The following is a 22,817-nucleotide window of genomic DNA, read 5'->3' as shown; positions in this document are numbered from 1 at the left end:
GACCGACCGACTGACTGACTGGGGGTCCACCTGCTCCTCCTCCACCCAGAGGGGCTGAAACCACCTGGGAGAGGTGATCATTCTCCATGATTATTCTGGCTGGTTTTGTAGGTGGCTGTTACCAAAAGCTTAGGTTCCTCCTTAGAGGAACGATTTTCCAGCACATCAAGAGCGAGAGCTTGTTAGCTCCCTGAAGCTAGGAGTTAAGTTGTCCTTAGGTTCCGGCCTATCTTGATGGTCAGTAACCACTTCAAAGAAACACACAAAATGTTGCCTAGGTGGGTACCTAGAAACAAGAAGTTTAATAATTGATAGCTGTATTTGGTCATCCATAAATGATTCATTTCCAGCCTGTCCCTACAGCCTTTTGCTGTCTTCTTCTCAATTATGTATGAATCAGCAGTTTCTTAGCTCACCTGATGGCCTTTATAAAATACTTCCTCCTTATCCACTGTAATGACTGCCGGCTTAGCAGTATTACCACTTAGTGTAAACTTTTGACCTCAGCTCTTCAGGCCCTTACTTCCTTTAAAAACAAAGCAGTATAATAATAACAACTGAAAAACCAAACTAAACCAAATTCTTTATTTGTTCTATTTCTGTGAACATGGGACCTAGGCTTCTGAATCTAGGAGTCTGGAGGCCCAGAGATGGCATCTGTGGGCAGGTCCAGATGGGACTCTAGAAACAGCACATTCCTAACCAGGTGAGCACTTCGCTGTGTACAAAATACTGTCACGTGTGGATTGAGTGTTGCAGTAACTTTAAGAAGAGAGCCCAGAGGTGGCTTTGCTCAAGGTCCCTTTTCTGGGAAGTGTCCTGCTGTGCTACTTGACCACCCTGGGTGCATGGCTATGTGTCCTGGAGGCAGTGGAAGGATATTGATGGGAAGGGTGGGGAGGTAGGGACTCTTGTCAAATTCCCACCAGCAACTGCATGAACTTTCCTGGACCCAAGAGAAGAGGCAGCTGGCTTTGCATTTGATATATTGTTATTAAATGATATATATTAGGTACTCACTGTATGCCAGGCACTGTGAAATGGTTTTCATGCTAGGACATTTAATTCTCACAACTTTTGTGATTGGATGTGGCTATTACCATCCCATTTTAGAGAGAAAATGACTTGGCCAAGAGCACACAGCCAGAGCCAGTGATTAGCAGAGACCAAGTTTGGAGTAGGTCTGTCTGACCACTGGCTCTGTTCGTGCCCTCTACACTCTGCTGAGCACCTCGTGGTGTGGAGGGGGAGGGGTTGGTAATGAATGACCTGATATCTATCAAGGGGTTAGCACAGTACAGGACACATGGAATCATTCCCCAGAGTCAACTGTGACTATTCTTTGTTGATTGACTGTCTTTGTAAAATCCTTTTGAAAATGGTTCCATTTGAGTGTTTGGGCCAGTGGCCTTTGTGAAAATCCTCACTCCTTGAGAATACTTGAGAGTGCTTATCTGAATTTAGTAATAGGGACCTTTTCTATGTGTCATATTATCAGATGAGTGTCCTTGTAGTGAAGGTTTTGAGCAGATAAGAGGGCCGATAACTTGGTAATTGAATAGTTGCAGTTAAAACCAGGACTTTGCTGCTGAAATTCAGGTGGAGGTGATTTTTTAAAAATTTGAACTAGAGTATTTCACAAACAGAAAGAAGGAAAACAGGTTTCCCATGTGTATGGCTTTAGCACAGAACGGCTTGCTCTTTTAAAATAGGTTCTGCTATTGTGATCCGGGCATGTTCACACCTGGTATTTAGGGCATAGCTTCAAGAAGTATCTAATACAGACATAGGATTTTTGACTTCCAAGTCCTTAAAAGTCTGTGTTTGCCTGTTTTTAGAAGGGGAAAAAAAGCTAGGTGTTTTAGTTCAGTTGATTCATAAAGGTAGGCAAGTAGGTCAATGCAGTCCTTAAATGAATTGAACTTTCTCATGCATCTGTCTCTCATGGCAAATATGTCGTGGTCTTCTAAGAAAGGAGAGAACTGGGTACAAACATTTGGTATTGAAGAGACAGCAGCTAGCCTTCCCCTCCTAGCAATTCTCCCACCTGAATTTTAATCCTAACTTCAAAGCTTCTCAGTTCTTTAATTTAGATGGCTAAAATCCCCTGTGCCCAACACACACACCTATTTCAGCAACTCCCAGAATTTAATCCATGAAGCATTGCTAAGAAGCTGACGGTTGGGGAAGTAATGTGACTGAACGCCTACCAGCCACTAGCTGTGACTTATCTTTAAAAGGGGAGAACAGTGGTGGCAAACTCACAGAGCCAACAAGAGATTAAACAAGTTAATTACTACATGTAAAATGCTAACAGCAATCCCTGGACCATAGTTCTCAAAAAATGTAAGATACTACTCCACATCTAGAAAGTAGCAAGGATTTGTCTGATTTCATTCATTCCTTCAACCAACAATTGAACACCTGCTGTGTGCTCCATCCTGGGGAGAGATCCCACATTCTTAACCGCTGTTCTTTATTATCTCCAGTTCAATTGCAAGGAAGATGTTCTCCCTCATTGTAGGGAATTAGAAAGTAACGTTGCCAAAGATAGGATGATTCATGGTCCACCAGCATTCTGTTTGTAAGTCTTCAAAATAAGCATCATGGGTAGGTAATGAATGTTTAGATAAAGAATGCACATGTTATATTCATTCCTGTTGATCTCAAGGTAGCACTGACTTGATGCTGGAGCACAAGACAGTAAGTGTAGCTACTGATACAGCCTCTTACAGTGAAAAAAATAATACTGAATCTGTTAATGGCATGATGCTTCTCAGCTTGCAAAACAAAGTTTTTAATCAGTTTAGAGGAATTAAAGATTTCATTTACATTTAGTAAACTGCAAGCTCTTGCCTTTGAAGAACAAAATTAAAAATTTAACTTGATAAAAGTCAAGCTTTTTAAAGCCAGTGTAAATCTAGAAGAATAAGGTCTTTGTACTAAAGTTGTATGGAGTGAGAAATTTGAAAAAATGTAAAGTATGGGATAACAGTTGCTTTTTTTTTAAGTGGCTTAAGTATGACTTTACCATCTGGGTGATAATCAGGTACTGACCAAACAGGCTCACGGGGCCGGGGCTGCTGTCTTCCCACTAGGCTGGCAACTGTAACTTTTGTATTTTCATCTGTGTCATTCACAAGCGGTATCCAGCATGAAATGGCAAAGGCAGGCCCCCCGTGATTGTCCTTTCCCAGCTCCCCAGCTGTGATGAGTCACTGCAGTACAGTCCTCTGAACCAAGTGCTGATAAGAATAGATACACAAAAGGAAAATAAAACAACGGAGAGCTGAAGCAAAAAAGCTGGGAACTCAGAAGTGTGTTCACAGCTCTGCTGTATTTAGCTGTGTGACCTTGTGCAAGTCACAGTCTTCTGGGGCCCCGTGCTTCTCTTGCATAAAATAAAGTCTCTAAGGTCTCTTGCTGAAGTTAGGTCAACTTTGGAGTTTAATATCCACAGAGAGAGAGGTGGCACAGCCCTTTCTGGGGACGGTGATTTCTGTAATTTGGTAGCTTTGTTACTAGTGGAAAGCTGCAGTGGCCGATGAGTCAGCCTGGTGTGGAGCTATTGGAGATCAGCAATGCATTATTTTTGGTACAAAAAGACCTGACTGCAGCACAAGTGTGGGCCCCAGTGGTCAGGGTGATGCCAAGTTCCAGAAATAGCAACTAGGAGCTTGTGCAGAGGACAGAGTGGAGGGGACGGTTGTCGTTGACTGGTTTTGCTTGGGGGCCCCCATTTCAGCTCTCCCTAGGGAGGATTCTCATGTAGGGGGCCATGAGTCACATCACCACCCAGCAACGATCCGCCCCAAACGTGCCACTCAGGAACCCACTACCAGCGACTGAGAGAAGCAGGTTGTGTTTCAAGCCTCCTTCCTCCACCTGGTTTGGTTCTCCAAGGGTAGATGCAAAGGCCTGTTCTTTATTAGGAGCTCCACCTCAAACTCCTGCACTCACATGGGCTCTTCTAGAGACAGGGAAGTAAGACCATCGCTCCTCTGGACCCTTTCTCCAGCAGCCAGCCAGGCAGGGAGAGCAATTTCCCTTCCTTTCAGGCCTGGACTCAAGCTATGTAATCTGCTTAGTCTGTGCTTCCCCCCACAGTCCAGCTTGGCCTGCCACAGACCTATGGGCGTCCCTGTCCCCGTGCGTAACTGAGAGAGGTTGGGTTGGGGGCCGAGGTGCGCCTCATTCTGAATACCGGCTATGCCCCTTGCTGGCTGTGGAGCCTGTCCTCATTGACTTAGCTCAGGCGGTCAGTGCAGTGGTGTTAATAATCTCCATGCAGGTGCCTCATCATGTCAGCAAGTTACATTTTATTCTTAAACCGCATGAAAATGTCTCCTTAGAGAGAGTAAAGGTGGGGGCAGAAAACTAGACCTTAAACTCTCCCTCTTCCCACCCCTGCATCCCAGAGAGGCAGATTTGACCTCACAGAGATCAACAAGGATCCCCACATCTTACACAGGCCCCAGAACAATGATTTTCAAAGCATTTTCTGTAAACAACAATCTACTTTCAAAAAAAATCATACACAAACCTGTCATATGTAAAATGAGTAAAAGAGTAGGCTCTTGTTTATCAAAATATGCTTAGGTTAAAATTTATAAGAAACCCGGTAAGAATGATGGACCAGTTTTGCTTAATACAGAACTTTGAAATAAGGAAGCTAACAGATGCTAGTATGGTTTTTTCCCTCTAACATATAGATAGGTAATTGCAAGTGTTACTTTTAAAAAAAACAGTACTTCTCGTCAAGTGATTATTAGTCAATTAAAAAAGATAGGCCTACTATGTCAAAGCTGCCCAAAATACATTGATTAGTATGTATTTGTTCACATGAACAGATGGGAATGAACTTTCAAGTTATGGCATTTTTTTTTTTTTCAAAATGCTCATATATCTGAAGAAATAGATTTAGAGCAAATGTTGAAATGTCTGAAACACCTCCCTAGCATCCCAAGGTTTGGCGGAAGGCTGCTCAAAGCACACTTCCCAAGGTCTTACAATACCCAAATAATTTCCTATTTGGTTGTGGTGTATATATGTACTAGCTTACAGCTATCTATGCAGGTTTCCTTTTACATTTTTTTTATTTTGGTATAATTAATATACAGTTACATGAGCAACATTGAGGTTGATTCCCCCATTATCAAGTCCCTGCCACATACCCCATTACAGTCACTGTCCATCAACGTAGTAAGATGCTATAGAGTCTCTACTTGTTTTCTCTGTGCTATACTGCCTTCCCCATGTCTATGCAGTTTTTAATACTGAAAGCCATTTGATGTAAAAAAAAAAAAAAGGTGAAATATGAATAAGGTCTCCTGTCCGGTTGACAGTATTGTATGGTATCAATTGCCTATTTTGATACTATCCTTTAATTATGTATGTGTCCATTGAGAGACTTATGACACTGTACTATTTCTGCAGTTTGCTCTGAGCCTGTCATTATTTTAGAATTAAAAGTAAAAAAAAAAAAATTCATTTGAAAATGATCGTCTTCTACTTAACTGTTTGGAAGGGAGTATAGCCAAATTTAATAGAGTGTTGTACACACCACATATAGCATGGATTTCCATCTATCTTACCTTAAAAAAAAAACTTCCCTCACCACTGAGTTCTATAACCTCCACTCTTACTCTGTCACCTCCTATGACACTGTGTCACCTACCGTGACAGCCAGTGGCAAGTCAAGGGGAGCTCTCTTCCAGGAAATCTATTTTAGCTGCTGCTTAATTACTTAACAATAAAATGGTACTGAAGCCCAGTAGTTCAGTCTGAAGTCATTTGGTACTGAAAAAGGTATGTGAATGATGTAGCATGTTTTTCTGAAACATTTCTATGCTTAAAGAATTTATTAGGTCAAAGTAGTATCAACATACCAAGATACCATATGGCCACGCATCCACATCAGAGTGCTTATAGCTCAGTGTAATGATGCAGTGTGATGAGTTTTGTTCTACAAAAGAGAAAGGATTAAAGATAATTTAAAAAGAATAAACCTTTGATCTATTAGCTTCTTTGTGTGTAAAAGTGGGCATGGCAGTATTGAAATATGGTTCTCTGTTCCCATGGATTTTATAATGTCCAGTAAATTACTACCTTGTTCTCTGATAAGATTGATGGTGGTTTTGCTCTTTATCACTTGGAGAAGTGCAACAGAATTTCCCTAGCCAGCTGATCTGTCTTTGTTGTAATTACCCATGTGTTTGTCTCATGTGTTTTGACTAGAATGGATTGGTGGGGTTGATACTGTCAGTCATCTGCAAAGGTGAACTGATCTCAGAACAAACTCTAGCAAATATTTTAATGTGTGCTAACATAATTCCATTTTTAAAAAATTCAGCGTATTTGGGAACGTAAAACACCAAGACCATAAGGTTCTGTGCGTGAAGTGGGGCTTTAGTTTTATGCTGGTTATGGAGACTGCCGGGGTTGACCCTTGAGACTGAGCTCTCAGCTTTCCAGAAATCACTCTCTCTGACCAGCTTTTCTTCTCCAGGGTCATCAATGCTGGGAAGAGCACGCACAACGAAGACCAAGCCAGCTGTGAGGTGCTCACTGTGAAGAGGAAAGCAGGGGCCATTACCTCAACTCCAAACAGGAATTCGTCTAAGAGAAGGTCCTCCCTTCCCAACGGGGAGGGGCTGCAGCTGAAGGAGAACTCGGTAAGACCCTCCTTCATCCCCACATCTCAGGGGAGAGGAACACGGCTGCTCTGGCTTCCCTGTGAGATGTTTGGGCTGAATCCAGGTCTGCAATGGAAGAGAGAACAGCAGCGCCCCTAGAGTGAGTGGAGTGGGGGGGGTCTGTGCAGGGTACCACATAGTCAACGCTGAAGGTGGCACGTGTGAAGAGCTGATGTTCAGGTTCTTAACCCTTTAAAGTAAGTAAAACATTACATCCTGTATAGGTTTTGCTGCAAGAATTAGTATATATCATGTTTTGGATTTAAAGAAGCCACTTCAAATTTTCTGTGAGGGAGATAGTTTCTGGGAAGCCTTTCATGAGGGGTGGAAATGTCTCTAGCCATTGGGTTATAGTCCTTCTCTGACTTTGTCCCTTTCTTCCCCTTGCCTGTCTGTTAGAGTTGTCCAGTTGGAACATGTGCCTGACACCTCTCCAAATTAATTGTTTGTTTGAATTGACCTAAAGCCCTTGCATGCCATGGGGCAGCCCTGCAGACTGAATGCTCCATTGACAACCCAGAAAGTGTTTTCTCCTTTCCCAGTTTCTGGAGCATAAAGCAGACATCCTCAAAAAGTTCTGAAGAAACACTCAGAAAAGTATAAAGAATAAAAATCATTCTATCAGCAGATATTTAGTCCTGCCGAAGAGAGACATTGCATGCGTGACCCAAATGTGACTATTTATTATAATAATCTTGAGGGTAGATTTGTTTGAAAGTTTTTTATAGGATTGAAAGGATCTGGAAATCTCTTCTTCGTCTAGTAATAGTATGTCATTGCACTTATGCTTAGGGAATAATAGTACTGACTTCTTAGTATTAGCTTTACCTAGAGTTAGAAAACATAGTGACCTCTCTGCAGACTCATCAGTTGAACTTATTTTCAAGGCTGGAGGAAACATTGATTAAGCTTCTCTCCAAGAGCCAGAGTCAGGGACCCAGGTGGGCAGTAATGAATAATAGAAGTTAAGTGCACAGGCTGTGGGGTGAGGTGTTTCAGAGCAGCCGTCACTTATTAAATTATTTCATCTCTTTATAATGCTTAATACTCTTTTATACACACACACATACACACACACACACACACACACACACACACACACACTTTATAATAGCTATTTATAGTGATTTCTTCTTTGAGCCTGAGTTTTCTCTTCTATGAAAAGGAATAATTGTAGTAGTGACTACCAGGTGTGGTAGGAAAAGGCTAGTTGGGAGTCTGAGGTTCACTAGTCCATGCAAAATGTTGAACCCATGTCTTAAATAATCCTTAATAAATGTTAGTGATTAGTACCCTGAAGGCAGTCCCATTTCTGTCGTCCTCTGTAGCTAATGCTCACTGAATTTTGTATGTTTGTACTTTTGTAAATTGGAGATTACACAGGCATTTTGAAAGACTTCCCAATAGCGAGAGGGGTGCTAAAGGAGCAACGTCTACACAGAGCTTGCTGCTAAGGAGAAAGAACAAGTGGACAAAATCGTCCCAGCACACTCAACCCAGCAGCTGGGAACTTTCAGGAGCTTCAGGCACTCCATCCCTCTGGCTAGCAATGCAGCGCTGAGGACCCCCCACTGCTATACGCAGCCTGCTGCTCCTTCCTACTGGCCAGCATCGGTTCACAAACCTGCTGCCCCCACCATCACACCAGGCCAGCGAGAGGGAGGCCCCACTTATGACAGCAACCCCAGCCATCGCTCCAGGTGTTGGGCAGCTCCAGAGAGTAGAGCTTCTGGCCACTAGAGGGCACCACCTACAAAAAGTTATTATTCCATAGTAATCATTAGAAATAAGAAATGGCAAAAGTATCTAATACAAACCAAAATCCCTCAAACACCAAAAAGGGCTAAGTGAAACTGAAGTCACCAATCTTCCTGATAAAGAATTAAAAATAAAGATCATAAATATGCTCACAGAGCTACAGAAAAATATTCAAGATCTCAAGGAGGACTTCAAGAAAGAGATAGAAACTTTGAAAAATACAGTATCTGAAATGAAACATACAATGGGGTAATTTAAAAGCAGAATAGATAAGGTAGAAGAGATGGTAAATGAAATAGAAATTAGAGAACAGGAATACAAAGAAGCAAGGCAGAGAGATAAAAGGATTTCTAGGAATGAAAGACTAATAAGAGAACTATGCGACAAACCAGATGGAACAATATTCACATTATAGGGATACAAGAAGAAGGAGAGAGAGAAAAAAGGATAGAAAGTGTCTTTGAGGAGATAATTACTGAAAACTTCCCCAATCTGGAGAAGGAAATAGTCTGTCAGGCCATGGAAGTGCACAGATCTCCCAACACAAGGGACCCAAGGAAGACATATAATAATTAAAATGACAAAGATCAAGGACAAGGACAGAGTATTAAAAGCAGCCAGAGAGAGACAAAAGGTCACCTACAAAGGAAAATCCATCAGGCTATCATCAGACTTCTCAACAGAAACCTTACAGGTCAGAAGGGAGTGGCATGATATAGTTAATGAAATGAAATAGAAGGGCTTCAAACCAAGAATACTCTACACAGCAAGATTATCATTTAAATTTGAAGCAGGTGTTAAGCAATTTCCAGATAAGCAAAAGTTGAGGGAATTTACCTCCCACAAAAACATCTCTAAAGTGTATTTTAAAGGGACTGCTCTAGATGGAAGTGTTCCTAAGGCTAAATAACTGTCACCAGAGAAAATAAAACCATAGTAAAGGAAGTAGACCAATTAATTACTAACCAAATGCAAAATTAAATCAGCTACCCACAAAGTCAGTCCTTGGATACACAAAGAGTACAGAATATGACATCTAATATATAAAGAGTGGATAAGGAAGAAAAAGGAAGTGATGAAAAAAGAAAGAACTTTTAAATTGTGTTTGAAATAGCATACTAAGCAAGTTAAGTTAGACTGTTAGGTAGTAAAGAAGCTTCCCATGAACCTTTGGTAACCATGAATCTAAAGCCTGCAATGGCAATAAGTACATATCTATCGATAATCACCCTAAATGTAAATGGACTGAATGCACCAATCAAAAGACATAGAGTCACAAAATGGATAAAAAAGCAACACCCATCTATATGCTACCTGAAAGAGACACACTTCAAACCCAAAGACACGCAAGACTAAAAGTGAAGGGATGGAAAAAAGATATTTTATTCAAATAATAGGAAGATAAAAGCAGGAGTTGCAGTACTTGTATAAAATAAAATAGACTTCAAAACAAAGAAAGTAACAAGACAAAAAAGAACATTACATAATGATAAAAGGGTCAGTCCAACAAGAAGATATAACCATTAAAATACCTGTGCACCCAACACAGGAGGACGTACATATGTGAAACAAATACTAACAGAATTAAAGGGGGAAATAGAAAGCGATGCATTCATTTTAGGAGAATTCAACACACCACTCACTCCAAAGGACAGATCAACAGACAGAAAAGTAAGGAGACAGAGGCACTGAACAACACATTAGAACAGAAGGACCTAACAGATACCTACAGAACACTCCACCCAAAAGCATCAGGATATGCATTCTTCTCAAGTGTACATGGAACATTTTCCAGAATAGATCACATACTAGGCCACAGAAAGAACCTCAGTAAATTCAGGATTGAAATTGTACCAACCAGCTTCTCAGTCCATAAAGGTATGAAACTAGAAATAAATTGTACAACGAAAATGAAAAAGCCCACAAACACATGGAGGCTTAATAACATGCTCCTAAATAAATAACCAATGGATCAATGACCAAATAAAACAGAGATCAAACAATATATGAAAACAATAACTCAACACTGCAAAAATCTGTGGGATGCAGCAAAGGTCATTCTAAGAGGGAAGTATATTGCAATACAGGTTCACCTCAAGAAAGAACAACAATCCCAAATAAACACTCTAAACACACAGTTAATGAAACTGTAAAAAGAACAGATGAGGCCCAAAGTCGGTACAAGGAGGGACATACTAAAGATCAAAGCAGAAATATTTTAAAAATAGAGAAGAATGAAAAAAACAGAAAGAATCAATTAAATCAGGAGCTGGTTCTTTGAGAAAATAAAGAAAATAGATAACCACCTCACCAGACTTATCAAGAAAAAGAGAGTCTACACACATAAACAGAATCAGAAAGGAGAAAGGAAAAATCACTATGGACACCATAGAAATACAAAGAATTATTAGAGAAAACTATAAAAAAGTATATGCTGACAAACTGGATAACCCAGAAGAAATGGACAACTTTCTAGAAAAATACAACCTTCCAAGACTGACCCAAGAAGAAACAGAAAATCTGAACAGACCAATTACCAGCAATGAAATTGAATCAGTAATCAAAAAACTACCCAAGAACAAAACCCCTAGACCAGATGGCTTCACAGCTGAATTTTATCAGATGTTTAGAGAGAACCTTATACCCATCCTCCTTAAAGTTTTCCAAAAAGTAGAAGAAGAGGGAATACTTCCAAACTCATTCTATGAGGCCAGTATCACCGTAATACCAAAACCAGGCAAAGACATGACAAAAAAAAGGAAATTACAGACCAGTATCCCAGATGAACATATATGCAAATATATTCAACAAAATGTTAGAAAACCGAATTCAAAAGATCATCCATCATTATCAAGTAGGATTTATTCCAGGGATGCAAGGATGGTATAATATTTAAAAATCCATCAACATCATACACCACATAAACAAAAAGGACAAAAACCACATCAATTTCCATAGATGCTAAAAAAGCATTTGACAAAATTCAACATCCATTCATGATAAAAACTCTCAACAAAATGGGTATAGAGGGCATATACCTCAACAGAATAAAGGCCATATATGACAAACCCACAGCCAACATCATACTTAACAGCGAAAAGCTGAAAGCTTTTCCTCTAAGATCAGGAACAAGGCAAGGAAACCTACTCTCACCACTTTTTTCAACATAGTACTGGAGATCCTAGCCATGGCAGTCAGACAACACAAAGAAATAAAAGGCATCCAGATTGGTAATGAAGAAGTTAAACTGTCACTATTTGCAGATGACACAATATTGTACATAAAAAACCCTAAAGATTTCACTCCGAAACTACCAGAACTAATAACTGAATTTGGCAAAGTTGCAGGATACAAAATTAATACACAGAAATCTGTTGCGTTCCTATATACTAACGATGAATTAGCAGAAAGAGAAATCAGGAAAACAATTCCATTTACAATTGCATCGAAAAGAATAAAATACCTAGGAATAAACCTAACCAAGGAAGTGAAATACCTATGACTTGAAAACTACAAGAAACTCATGAAAGAAATTAAAGAAGACACCAATAAATGGAAATACATCTCATGCTCATAGATAGGAGGAATTAATATTGTGAAAATGGCCATCCTGCCTAAAGCAAATTACAGATTCAATGCAATCCCTATCAAAATACCAAAAGCATTCTTCAACAAACTAGCACAAATAGTTCTAAATTCATATGGAACCACAAAGACCCTGAATAGCCAAAGCAATCTTGAGAAGGAAGAATAAAGCTGGGGAAATTACGCTTCCCAACTTCAAGCTCTACTATGAAGCCACAGTAATCAAGACAATTTGGTACTGGCACAAGAACAGACCCATATAGACCAATGTTACAGAATAGAGAGCCCAGATATAAACCCAAGTGTATATGGTAAATTAATATATGATAAACGAGCCATGGATATACAATGGGGAAATGACAGCCTCTTCAACAACTGGTGTTGGCAAAACTGGACAGCTACAAATAAGAGAATGAAACAATTATTGTCTAACTCCATACACAAAAGTAAAGTCAAAATGGATCAAAGACTTGAATGTAAGTCATGAAACCATAAAACTCTTCGAAGAAAACATAGGACAAAAATCTCTTGAATGTAGATATGAGCAACTTTTTCCTGAACACATCTCAGGCAAGGGAAACAAAAGCAAAAATGAACAAATGGGATGGACTGTATCAAACTAAAAAGCTTCTGTACGGCAAAGGACACGATCAGCAGAACAAAAAGGCATCCTGCAGTATTGGAGAATGTATTCATAACTGACATATCCAACAAGGGGTTAACATTCCAAAATATATAAAGAACTCACAAGGCTCAACACCCCAAAAGCAAATAACTTGATGAAAAAATGGGTGTAGGATCTGAACGGACACTTCTCCAAAGAAGAAGTTCAGATGGCCAACAGGGAATGAAAAGATGCTATACATTGCTAGTTATCAGGGAAATGCAAATTAAAAACACAATGAGATATCAACTCCCACCAGTTAGGATGACCAATATCCAAAAAACAAGCAAGAACAAATGCTGGCGAGGATGCGGATAAAGGGGAACCCTCCTACGCTGTTGATGGGAATGTGAATTATTTCAACCATTGTGGAAAGCAATATTTGGAGGTTCCTCAAAGAACCAAAAGTAGAAATACCATTTGTCCCAAGAATTACACTCCTAGGAATTTACCCAAAGAAAATAAGATCCCAGATTCAAAAAGACCCTATGCACCCCTATGTTTATTGGAGCACAATTCATAATAGCCAAGATATGGAAGTAACCTAAGTGTCCATCAGTAGATGAATGGATAAAGAAGATGTGGTACATATACACAATGGGATACCATTCAGCCATAAGGAAAAAACAAGGCCTACTATTTGCAACAACATGGATCGAGGTCGAGGGTATTATGCTTGCGAAATAAGCTGGGCAGAGAAAAACAAAAACCAAATGATTTCACTCATTTGTGAAGTATAACAACCAAGCAAAACTGAAGGAACAAAACAGCAGCAGACTCACAGACTCCAAGAAGGGACTAGCGGTTACTAAAGGGGAGGGGTGGGGGTTGAGGAGGGAAGGAGAAGGGGGTTCATGGGGAAGGTAGTATAGCACGGAGAAGAGAAGTAGTGACTCTATAGCGTCTTGATATGCTAATGGACTGTGACTGTGTTGGCGTGTTGGGGGGACTTGATAATATGGGTGAAGGTAGTAACCACAATGTTGCTTATGTGAAACCTTCTTAAGATTGTATATCAATATGTTAATAAAAAAATAAAAAATGAAGTAGCTTGGCAGGTAATACATGGGATGGAGGAATACACAGTATGGCAGCAGGATGTAGGAAGTATGAGGGACAAGTGTGGTTAAAGGAGGCACCACGAAGGTGGTGGCATGTGGCAAAGACCTGAAGGTGCAGCTGTTTGGAAGAAGAGTATGTAGGCAACTGCAGGGATCCTGAGGCAAGAACAGAACGGGTGTTCCCAAGAATCAGCAAGGAGGCCCGTGTGGCTGGGTAGAGATGGGGGAGCCTGCATGGCAGGAGATGCTGTCAGCAAGGTAATGACAGGGAGTGAGGCAGCCTGGCAGGACCTTGAAGACCATTAGCAGGACTTTTTCTTGTCCTCTGAGTGAAAATTTGCTAGCAGAGAACACTGGATATACTGCTTAAGAGGCCAGTGATTTTTATCATTTGGAAGACATCTCTTAACTCAGATATGGTGCATTTAGGAAAGGGTGGTGAGCACCGTGTCTGCACGCAGGGCCTTGGGGATAAGAAGATGAGCTCAACATGGTTCCCAACCTCCTAAAGCTGAGTCGGGGAGGAGGAAAGTCCATGAGCAGCAGTGCTGCAGGGAGGCGAGTTTTGGGAGAAAGGTGGAAAGTCCAGAGTGTGTGGCAGCTTGACTGCGATAGGCCTTGTATCTGGGGGACAGGGGAGGATGGAGTGGGCCAGATTCCTGGGGAAAGTGACATTTGGGCTGGTGTCTTGAAAAGTTGACTAGGATGCACCAGGCAAGCAGTAGAAAGGGGCGACTCTAACAGAGGGAACGTGCGCGTGCAGAGGCAGGTGGGCACGAGAGCCCCTGAGGCTTATCTTCCCGAGCTTCGGAGCACGTGCCATTGCCTGGAGGCTGTTGATACCAGAACTGCAAGCGGGTTTCACACACAAGAGCCATTTCATGTCCTAGTAAGCTTGGATGTTAACCAAATGACTTCAGACAGGGGTGTAATGGAATCAGGACAGTGATGGCAGTGCAGGCTGGCTTGGGGAGCAGTCCTAGAAGCTGGGACACCTTGGAGTCTGCTCATGCTTAAATCTATGAGAAACGATGAACACTAGAAAGATGTCAGTGATTAGAGAAGGGACAGGCCCGGGAGAGATGATGTAAGAGCTAGAGGTGACCAGATGACTGTATGGGAGCAATAAGAGTTGAAGACGCCAGGCTACAGCCATGTGGCCCTTGAAAGTGGACCACTAGAGCAGGCATAGGTTTAAAGGTGAGGTGATGGGCAGAAATGGTGACTTGAGCTCTCAGTGTTCTAACTTCACAGGTGGAAGTGTTTTGTGGGAAGTTACTGAAAAAAAGGTTTGCTGCTCAAAGCAAGTCTAGGGAGGCTTTGATTTCAGGAGTTGCAAGCCCAGAAAGTTCCAGGAAAGGGGACCTGCAAGGAGGGGAAGTACCTACATTATAGGCCATAGAGAAGTCAAGAAAAGGATGAAAAAATGAACAAATAGTATATTATAAGCAAGAAATGGGACAACAGGGGAAATAATGGCATCATTATTTCATTTGCAAACAGAGAGCTGACAGGCATGAGGGATGGCAAAAGGAAGATGCATGGGCTCCCTCCAGAATACATATGTGATTTATTTCTCTTTTCTTGACCTCTTCATCGCCACTCAACTTAGTAAAGGCAAAATAAATATTTCCATAAGACTTGATTCATGTATAATACCTTCATCTTACTTGGAGATTGAAGAAAACCTAAAATTTCCTGTAATATAAATTCAATTCACATTAAAAAGAAGAATTATCCTAGAAATTTTGTATATGTTAGAAACAGCAGTCATGTGCAGAGGAATTCAGTGGAAGTGGAACTTTATATTTGATGACATATATTGAAAGGCAGTAGGGTAATTGGGTAGCAATGAGATGACTTTTTCTTACTACATATAATTACTAATTGGTATAAAAACTTTAAGAGAACTTTACCCTCCCTCATGCCAGGGCCTAGAGAAGTGTTTTATCCTGGTAGTACAAGTAATCTTTTAGTCAGAGAAGTCAAAGTAGTCTTCCTGTTTTAAAACAAATTTTAAAAACAAATTCTGGTGGATAAAATAATAAGCACTGTATTCCACCTCAGCTGGCCTTCCCGAGGCATTTCCTGAAGGAGTGTTGTCTCTTGTAGTATTTGGCTGAGTTCTTGACAGCAGCCCTACTTACAAGAAAGAAAACAAACTAATTTTAGGTTCCCTCTACATATAAAGGAACACATCAGGAGCTACAGAAGCAATGTTGGAAAGAAGTCATTAAACTTAAAAGGAATACAAATAAAAGAGTTACACAGCATTGTTACTGTAGTGTTTTAGCCCGAAGAAACTCAAAAGAATGTCGTGGAGTTACTGCATTGTCCTTTATAAAATACTCAAGCATGGATCCAGTTTTGTTTTAATTTAGTGTTTGGTGATATAACTAGTGAAATACAACATTTCTCTTTTGAGAAGTGATGTTTGAAAAAAGTAAATGTTCCCCTTTTGAGGAATAGGGAGGAGAATTTTGAACTCTCTGATGAGTGGGTATGTAGTAGAGAAGGACATTTTCTGACATGTGGCGGGCAGAAGTTTTCCTGTGTCTGGGTCACACTGCATCTCTTGTGTCAAGAGCCCTAAGCCATAGTAGAGGCAGGCAGGAAGTAGTAGACCCCCTGGGGCAACGCGCAAGCCTTTTGAAATCCCTGTGCCTCATTGTTCAGAGACATCAGGCAGGCGGCTAGAAAAGGAGATGTACCAACCTAGCCTTCCCAAAAGACACTTTCCTAAGATTGGCCCTAAGGAAGGATGTCATCAGCTTACTGAGGGCAACGCTTTATCCCCAACCACCTCCTGCTTGCCTCCCACTTTTTAATTAATTAACCAGGTCAAGATTTATGGGGACTAATCATCATTCCAGGGCTTTTGCCTTTGTTTTGAGATATTTTGAGGAAGCTTTATTGATCATACTATTTGCCGCCAAAAGTGAAAACATGGCTTTTCCCAGAGCTTTGCTTTGTAGTTCTCAACTACTAGCCATCGTCCTAGGACTGTGATAAAAAGCAAAGCTCCCAGATGGCCTCTCTGAGGAGGGAGAAGGAGTTCACTCTTAGCGGCATCTTACAACCTCAGGGCTAAGATAATAGGCTCCTGTCCTTACGGTCCATCCTTACCATAAGGTGTGTGGCTGGGAGACAGGGCGCTGTGGGGATGAATAGGACATTTCGTTCCCTTCATTGGACTTCCTGTTTGGAACAGATTGTTTTGTCGTATGACTACACTGGTGGACACTGCATTCCAAGTGTCTTTCCTTAGGAGCACCCTTATGTTGTTCGATATAGTCAAAACACATCAAAGTCCATGGCTTCAGTGTCTGCTGCTTCGGTGTCTAATTACAGTAACAGGAGGTGGCTGTGTCCGTGCTGTGGCCAAGCTGAGCAGCAGGGGAGAGGAAAACTGATTATCTTTCTCAGCAGAGGATGGGGCCGCACTGTGGGGACACAAGGTAAATAGGATCAGATTAGGGTGGGAGAGGCCACAGTGAAGTGAGAAGGGGCTCTGTCAGCTGTGGTCGTCTGTTTCTGTGAGCAGGACTTGTGCATCCCCAGAGCACAGAGGGAAGGTTGCACTGTGGTAGCCCTTATGAAATACTTGTCCCCGTTTGGCAGTCTGCTTCCTGCAATGATGTCAGCTATACAAACAATAGGAGGGGCCTTTTATTTCTCTCTGTGTGCTTGTTACTCTAAATTTTCCCTCTTAATTGAGGTTTTTGGTCTGTACATGTCAAGAAAGCAAACTTTCTATTTATCTACTCAAGGCGGAGCCAACATGGCGGCGTGAGTAGGACAGTGGGAATCTCCTCCCAAAAACATATATACTTTTGAAAATACAACAAACACAACTAGCCCTAAAAGAGAGACCAGAAGACGCAGGACAGTGGCCAGACTGCAGCTACACCAGCGAGAACCCAGCGCCTCGCGAAGGGGGTAAGATACAAGCCCCGGCCCTGCGGGACCCGAGCGCCCCTCCCCCCAGCTCCCGGCGGGAGAACAATAGGCAGAGCGGGAGGGAGACGGAGCCCAGGACTGCCGAACACCCAGCCCCAGCCATCCGGGCCAGAGCGCAGACACAGTATATGCCCAGGGGGCCCTGGATACTGGGAGAACAGGGGGTAGACCTCAGAGCGGGTGCTGAAGCTGATGCCCCTGTGACAAAGAAAAGCGGGGGCTTTTTTGAAAGTCTTAAAGGGACAGGGACTTAACAGCTTGACGGAAACAACCCAGGTCACAGTACAGCAGCTGGAAATTACAGGGAAAACCGGGTGCACTAACCCCCTGGGCAACAGCTCTGAGACCCCTCACGGAGGCAAACAGTCAAGCAGCCCCCCCATCCATCACCCCACCGGGCGCTGCGAAAGCAGAGAAGCAGCCTGAGACAAATTCCGCCCACAGAAAGGGAAATTTCTCCCTTCCGGCCAGGCAAGACACAAAGACCCACTCTACACGCAATTACCCAACACAAGCCACTAGGGGTCGCAGTTGCCCCAGTAAAGAAAGGCCAGTAGTAAGTGAAAATTTTGGCCCTCCCAGCTGACAGTCAATAGCACCTGTCAACATGAAAAGGCAAAAAAATATGATTCAGACAAGACTAACCCAGACAGCTTCGGCATCTGCTACATCTTCCCCTGAGAAGGAATCTGGGGAGATAGATTTAGCCAGTCTACCTGAAAAAGAATTCAAAACAAAAGTCATAACCATGCTGATGGACTTGCAGAGAAATATGCAAGAACTAAGGAAGGAGAATTCAGAAATAAAACAAGCTCTGGAAGGACTTCAAAACAGAATGGACGAGATGCAAGAGACCATTAATGGACTAGAAAACAGAGAACAGGAACGCAGAGAAGCTGATGCAGAGAGAGATAAAAGGATCTCCAGGAATGAAAGAATTTTAAGAGAGCTGAGTGATCAATATAAAAGAAATAATTTAAGAATCATAGGCATTCCAGAAGAAGTAGAGAGAGAAAAGGGGATAGAAAATGTCTTTGAAGAAATAATTGCTGAAAATTTCCCCAAACTAGGGGAAGAAATGGCCTCTCAGACCACAGAGGTACACAGAACTCCCATGACAAGGGATCCAAGGAGGGCAACACCAAGACACATAATAATTAAAATGGCAAAGATCAAAGACAAGGACAAAGTATTACAAGCAGCCAGAGAGAAAAAAAAGGTTACCTACAAAGGAAAACCCATCAGGCTATCATCTATTTATCTACTCAAATTTTTTGAAGCAAGCATGCAGTGGTTTCTCTCAAAACCCTTATCTCTTGGTTCCAGGAACTAGAACTCTTGTCAGTGAGTAAGAAGGCTGACTTAATAACCAGGAATTGTCCAGACTGGTGGCAGAGTACCTGCAGTTCCCTCCTTGGTGGGTGTTAGTTTACTCTGAGGACCAGGTGTGGCTAAGACGTACGGGGTGGCCGGGAATGCAGTGCACACTGGATCCCACAGTAGGTTTTTCCCACTGAGGCAAATCTTAAGGTTAAAGGAAAATAAATGGAACTGAGGTGGGAATTTCTGCTCATTTCACTTGTAATCCAATTTTCCCACAGCTTTCAGTGGGAAGAACATTGGCAAAGGCAATATGCTCTTGAGATTCTCTTCCCTTTTTTTAAAAAAACACAGTACTCAGCGTGCATGTGCCAGACATGCACTGATCTGAGTGTTTTGCCAATATTCACAATGCATACATAAATATGTACTAATTATTATCTTTATTTCACTGATGAGGAAACGGAGGCACAGAGCTGGGAAACGTGGAGCTTGGATTCAATCCAGGTTGTGTGGCCTCAGCGTCTGTACTGGTAACATGCTGCCTTTGTGTCCATTAGCAGCTGGGAAATGTGGCAGGAAAATCTCTTGGATAAGTCTGTATTAAAGGAAAAATAACTGTTCATGTTGATAGGCATAATTTCAGTATAATTTGATGCTAAATATTTTCTTATTTCCATTACAATTTCCCTTGTGATTTAGGAGGTATTTAGCAAAGTCTCCTGTCGACTCAGAAACTGGTTAACAGTTCTTACTGATTCAGGTGAACAGAATGGAAATGAAATTGTTCATCACTTTATTGTCTTCACAGGCCATTTTTTCTTGCTAAACGATGGAAAGACAGTTGTTTGTAAAACCATGGCAAGAAGACAAAGCCTTCTGACTGAATAATAATGGGAATCTGAGTTTGAATCCCAGCTCTGCCATTCACCAGCCTGTACCTTGTGAAAATTAGCTGGCCTCTCAATGCCTCAGTTTCCTCATCTGTACATTAGGGGGCTAGTAGAGCCAACCTCATAGGGTTGTTAGAATGGAATGAGTTAAAAGTCTGAAAAGTGCTGAGAACAGTGCCTGCCGTGCAGCAAGGGCCCATGTTGCCTGTTTTTGTCATTCTCATAGTGGAGATTACAGCTGTCATTTCAGGATTATTCTACATTATTTATGTTTTTCCATAAACTAATTTAAAGAGAAGTTTTTGATGTATAAAGTAATAGTTTGAGGACATTCCTGAGCTTATTTTTGCATCTAGAGTAAACTACAGTAGAACTTAGCCAAAACCAGTACAAACTTTATACTTCTCTCTCTCAGAAATTAATATTTATTCAGTGTGTTTTAAAATATGGGATTAAATTCCTTTTCAAAAACAAGAATCAAACTTACTAAACATATCCTACATCTTCGTGCCTTGTAAAGCAGAGGAAATGAGCCAAGAAATCTGCATTTCATACTGTCAGATCCCGAGAGGAAAGGATTACTGATTTAAGTATGTGAAATTGAGAGTTCTTTTCCACGGGGGAGCAAAATATTTGAATAAATTTCAAAAAGAGAGAGATGGGGTTAAAAAAAATTAAAAACCCCAACAACCTATGCTATGCGTGCATGATTCTGAGGGGACAGTGATAGGATATGGCGCTAGGATGACCTTTCATGATGTTACTCACATTCCCTCTCATCTTTGCTTCATCATCAGCTTATTTTCCTTCCTCTCTCTGTCACTGTGAGGGTCAGATAAAGAACTGGAGATGGAAAGCACTGTGGATGAAGTGCCTAAAACAGATACTCTAGATTCTGAGTTATCATCCTTTCTGTGACACCATAAAAACTGAACAGAGACATGGAAATCAAGCCATATGGCAGTTTGCAGTTAACAATCAGATTGTCAACTTTGCATTTGCCCAGTGGGAAATAAGTAACCCCTTTTCTTTGGCGGTGAGAATGGAAGGAGGCAAGTGTTTCCCGTGCTCATTCTGAGCTTTTTGTAAAATCAGCCATGGGATTAAACTCAGAGTGTTATTTCCACCTTTGTGAGGTTCCTTTCATGCTGTTATATAGGTCTCCCCTCTGGTGATCTAATGGGGTAGGGAAGGGAAGATGAGCATCGAAGGAGCTGAGTACTTGTGTCCTCAGGGAAGAAGCACCACCACTTTTTCCCAAGGGACAATCATTTTCTAGAGTAGCAATCTCCAAACCATCAGTTAAAGATGATTTTGCTGAGTATGTATCCCCAGTGTATTTGTTCATTTATTGATACATCACCATATAGCATATATTTAATAATTACAAAAGTACATTAAATATTTAAAAAATAGTTCAAGGGCAATAAAGATTAAAAGGAAATACTTTAAAATAACAACAGCTAACAGTTACATGAATTTATCATATGCCGGGCATCGTGCTGTTTCACACAGTAACTCATTTACTGCCTTAAGAAGAGCAAACACTTCATGTCCCGTTAGCTAATCTATCTGGGCACAATTCATCATTAACAATAGGAAGTACAATTCCATATTTCAGCTGTCGCCTTGAGCGTTTCAGAATGATTTGTTACCACTGTCAGATATGACGAGCTTCTCATTCCTTGGAGCAAGAAGTGCCAGCTGCCATGTGTTCTTGTACCAGCAGTCTCTTGGCAGGAATGTTTTTAAAAACCTGTTGTTCACTTTGTGAGGGGTAATTTAATCAAAGACTTAGTAATATAATGCATAAGACCATCCAGTTGGGGGCACATGTACCCAGCAATGGGTCACAATATGCCAAAGCTAATGGATGCAGGGAGCATCCGTGTCCCTTGCATGGCCTGGAGACATCAGACTCACTACCACGAGGGGGCGCCAGTGTCAGTCTGTAGAGAAAGACTAGCTGAGCTTAAATCTCTTGTTCAGCTTTAGGTGGAGAAACACGGAACGATTTCTCATTTCCCTCTTCTGTGCTGACTGGTGATATTTGCCCCCCACCCCCAAGACATGGCTTCACGTGCTCTGTTGTGGAGAGCGCTTGTCTTGGAGGCAGGGGCGATGGAAGGAGGTTTGCAAACTGGGGAGTCAGGGATCCGTGAAGTGAGGGGAAGTGAGGCTAGTTTCTGTAGGCTGGTACAAGTGTGTCACATCTTGTTACTTGGTTTTCTTCGTGTTTCCTGCCTTATAGCTTACTGCGTCTGTTGGGCACCACAGGAAATGCCTGAGGTTTTATGGAGAAACTCCCTTTCTTTGTCAGCATAGCACAAAGAGGGGCTACTGCATTGCCTCCTGGATTTTTCATGGCGGCACTTTGGCCTGTGGGTTCCCCAGGCACATGTGCTGTGGCTCCTGCTTGGACAGGGCTAAAATTTAGCTTCCTGATTTTGGGCATCCTTGGTGAGCAGTGCCATGTTCTACTTGAAGCCAAATGGACACAGCTGCTTATATCAAAAATTATACCAGCTCCTTGTTCAGTGAAAGTCTGTGTTTGGAGAAGGCTTCAAGGCCTCAGGAACCCTACTTAGTTATAATTCCTTAAGTTCTGGCATTATAGATAGTTATACAAAAGAAAATAAGCAGCAATCCTGAGAAAGAAGAATAAAGTGGCAGGGATCTCACTTCCCAACTTCAAACTCTACTACAAAGCCATAGTAATCAAGACAATTTGGTACTGGCACAAGAGCAGAGCCACAGACCAGTGGAACAGATTAGAGACTCCAGACATTAACCCAAACATATATGGTCAATTAATATTCGATAAGGAGCCATAGACATACAATGGGGAAATGACAGTCTCTTCAACAGATGGTGCTGGCAA

General features: G+C 41.6%; 1 protein-coding gene across 2 annotated transcripts in view; it reads left to right on the top strand.

The window, feature by feature from the left end:
* PPM1H (protein phosphatase, Mg2+/Mn2+ dependent 1H) overlaps positions 1-22,817 on the top strand; it is a 275,244-nt gene that overhangs the window by 106,896 nt on the left and 145,531 nt on the right. For both annotated transcript variants that reach the window (XR_008992059.1, XM_036894875.2), the window contains exon 2: positions 6,509-6,674. Coding sequence is in view for 1 of the 2 variants with exons in the window: in XM_036894875.2 (XP_036750770.2) it covers positions 6,509-6,674 (166 nt within the window). In the remaining variant the exon portion in view is untranslated. The remainder of the gene's footprint in view (positions 1-6,508; positions 6,675-22,817) is intronic.

The sequence above is a fragment of the Manis pentadactyla genome, chromosome 10, assembly GCF_030020395.1.
Source record: "Manis pentadactyla isolate mManPen7 chromosome 10, mManPen7.hap1, whole genome shotgun sequence".
In the NCBI taxonomy this organism is placed as follows: Eukaryota; Metazoa; Chordata; class Mammalia; order Pholidota; family Manidae; genus Manis; species Manis pentadactyla.
The sequence above is the reverse complement of the archived record's forward strand: the minus strand, read 5'-3'. Positions and strand labels throughout refer to the sequence as shown.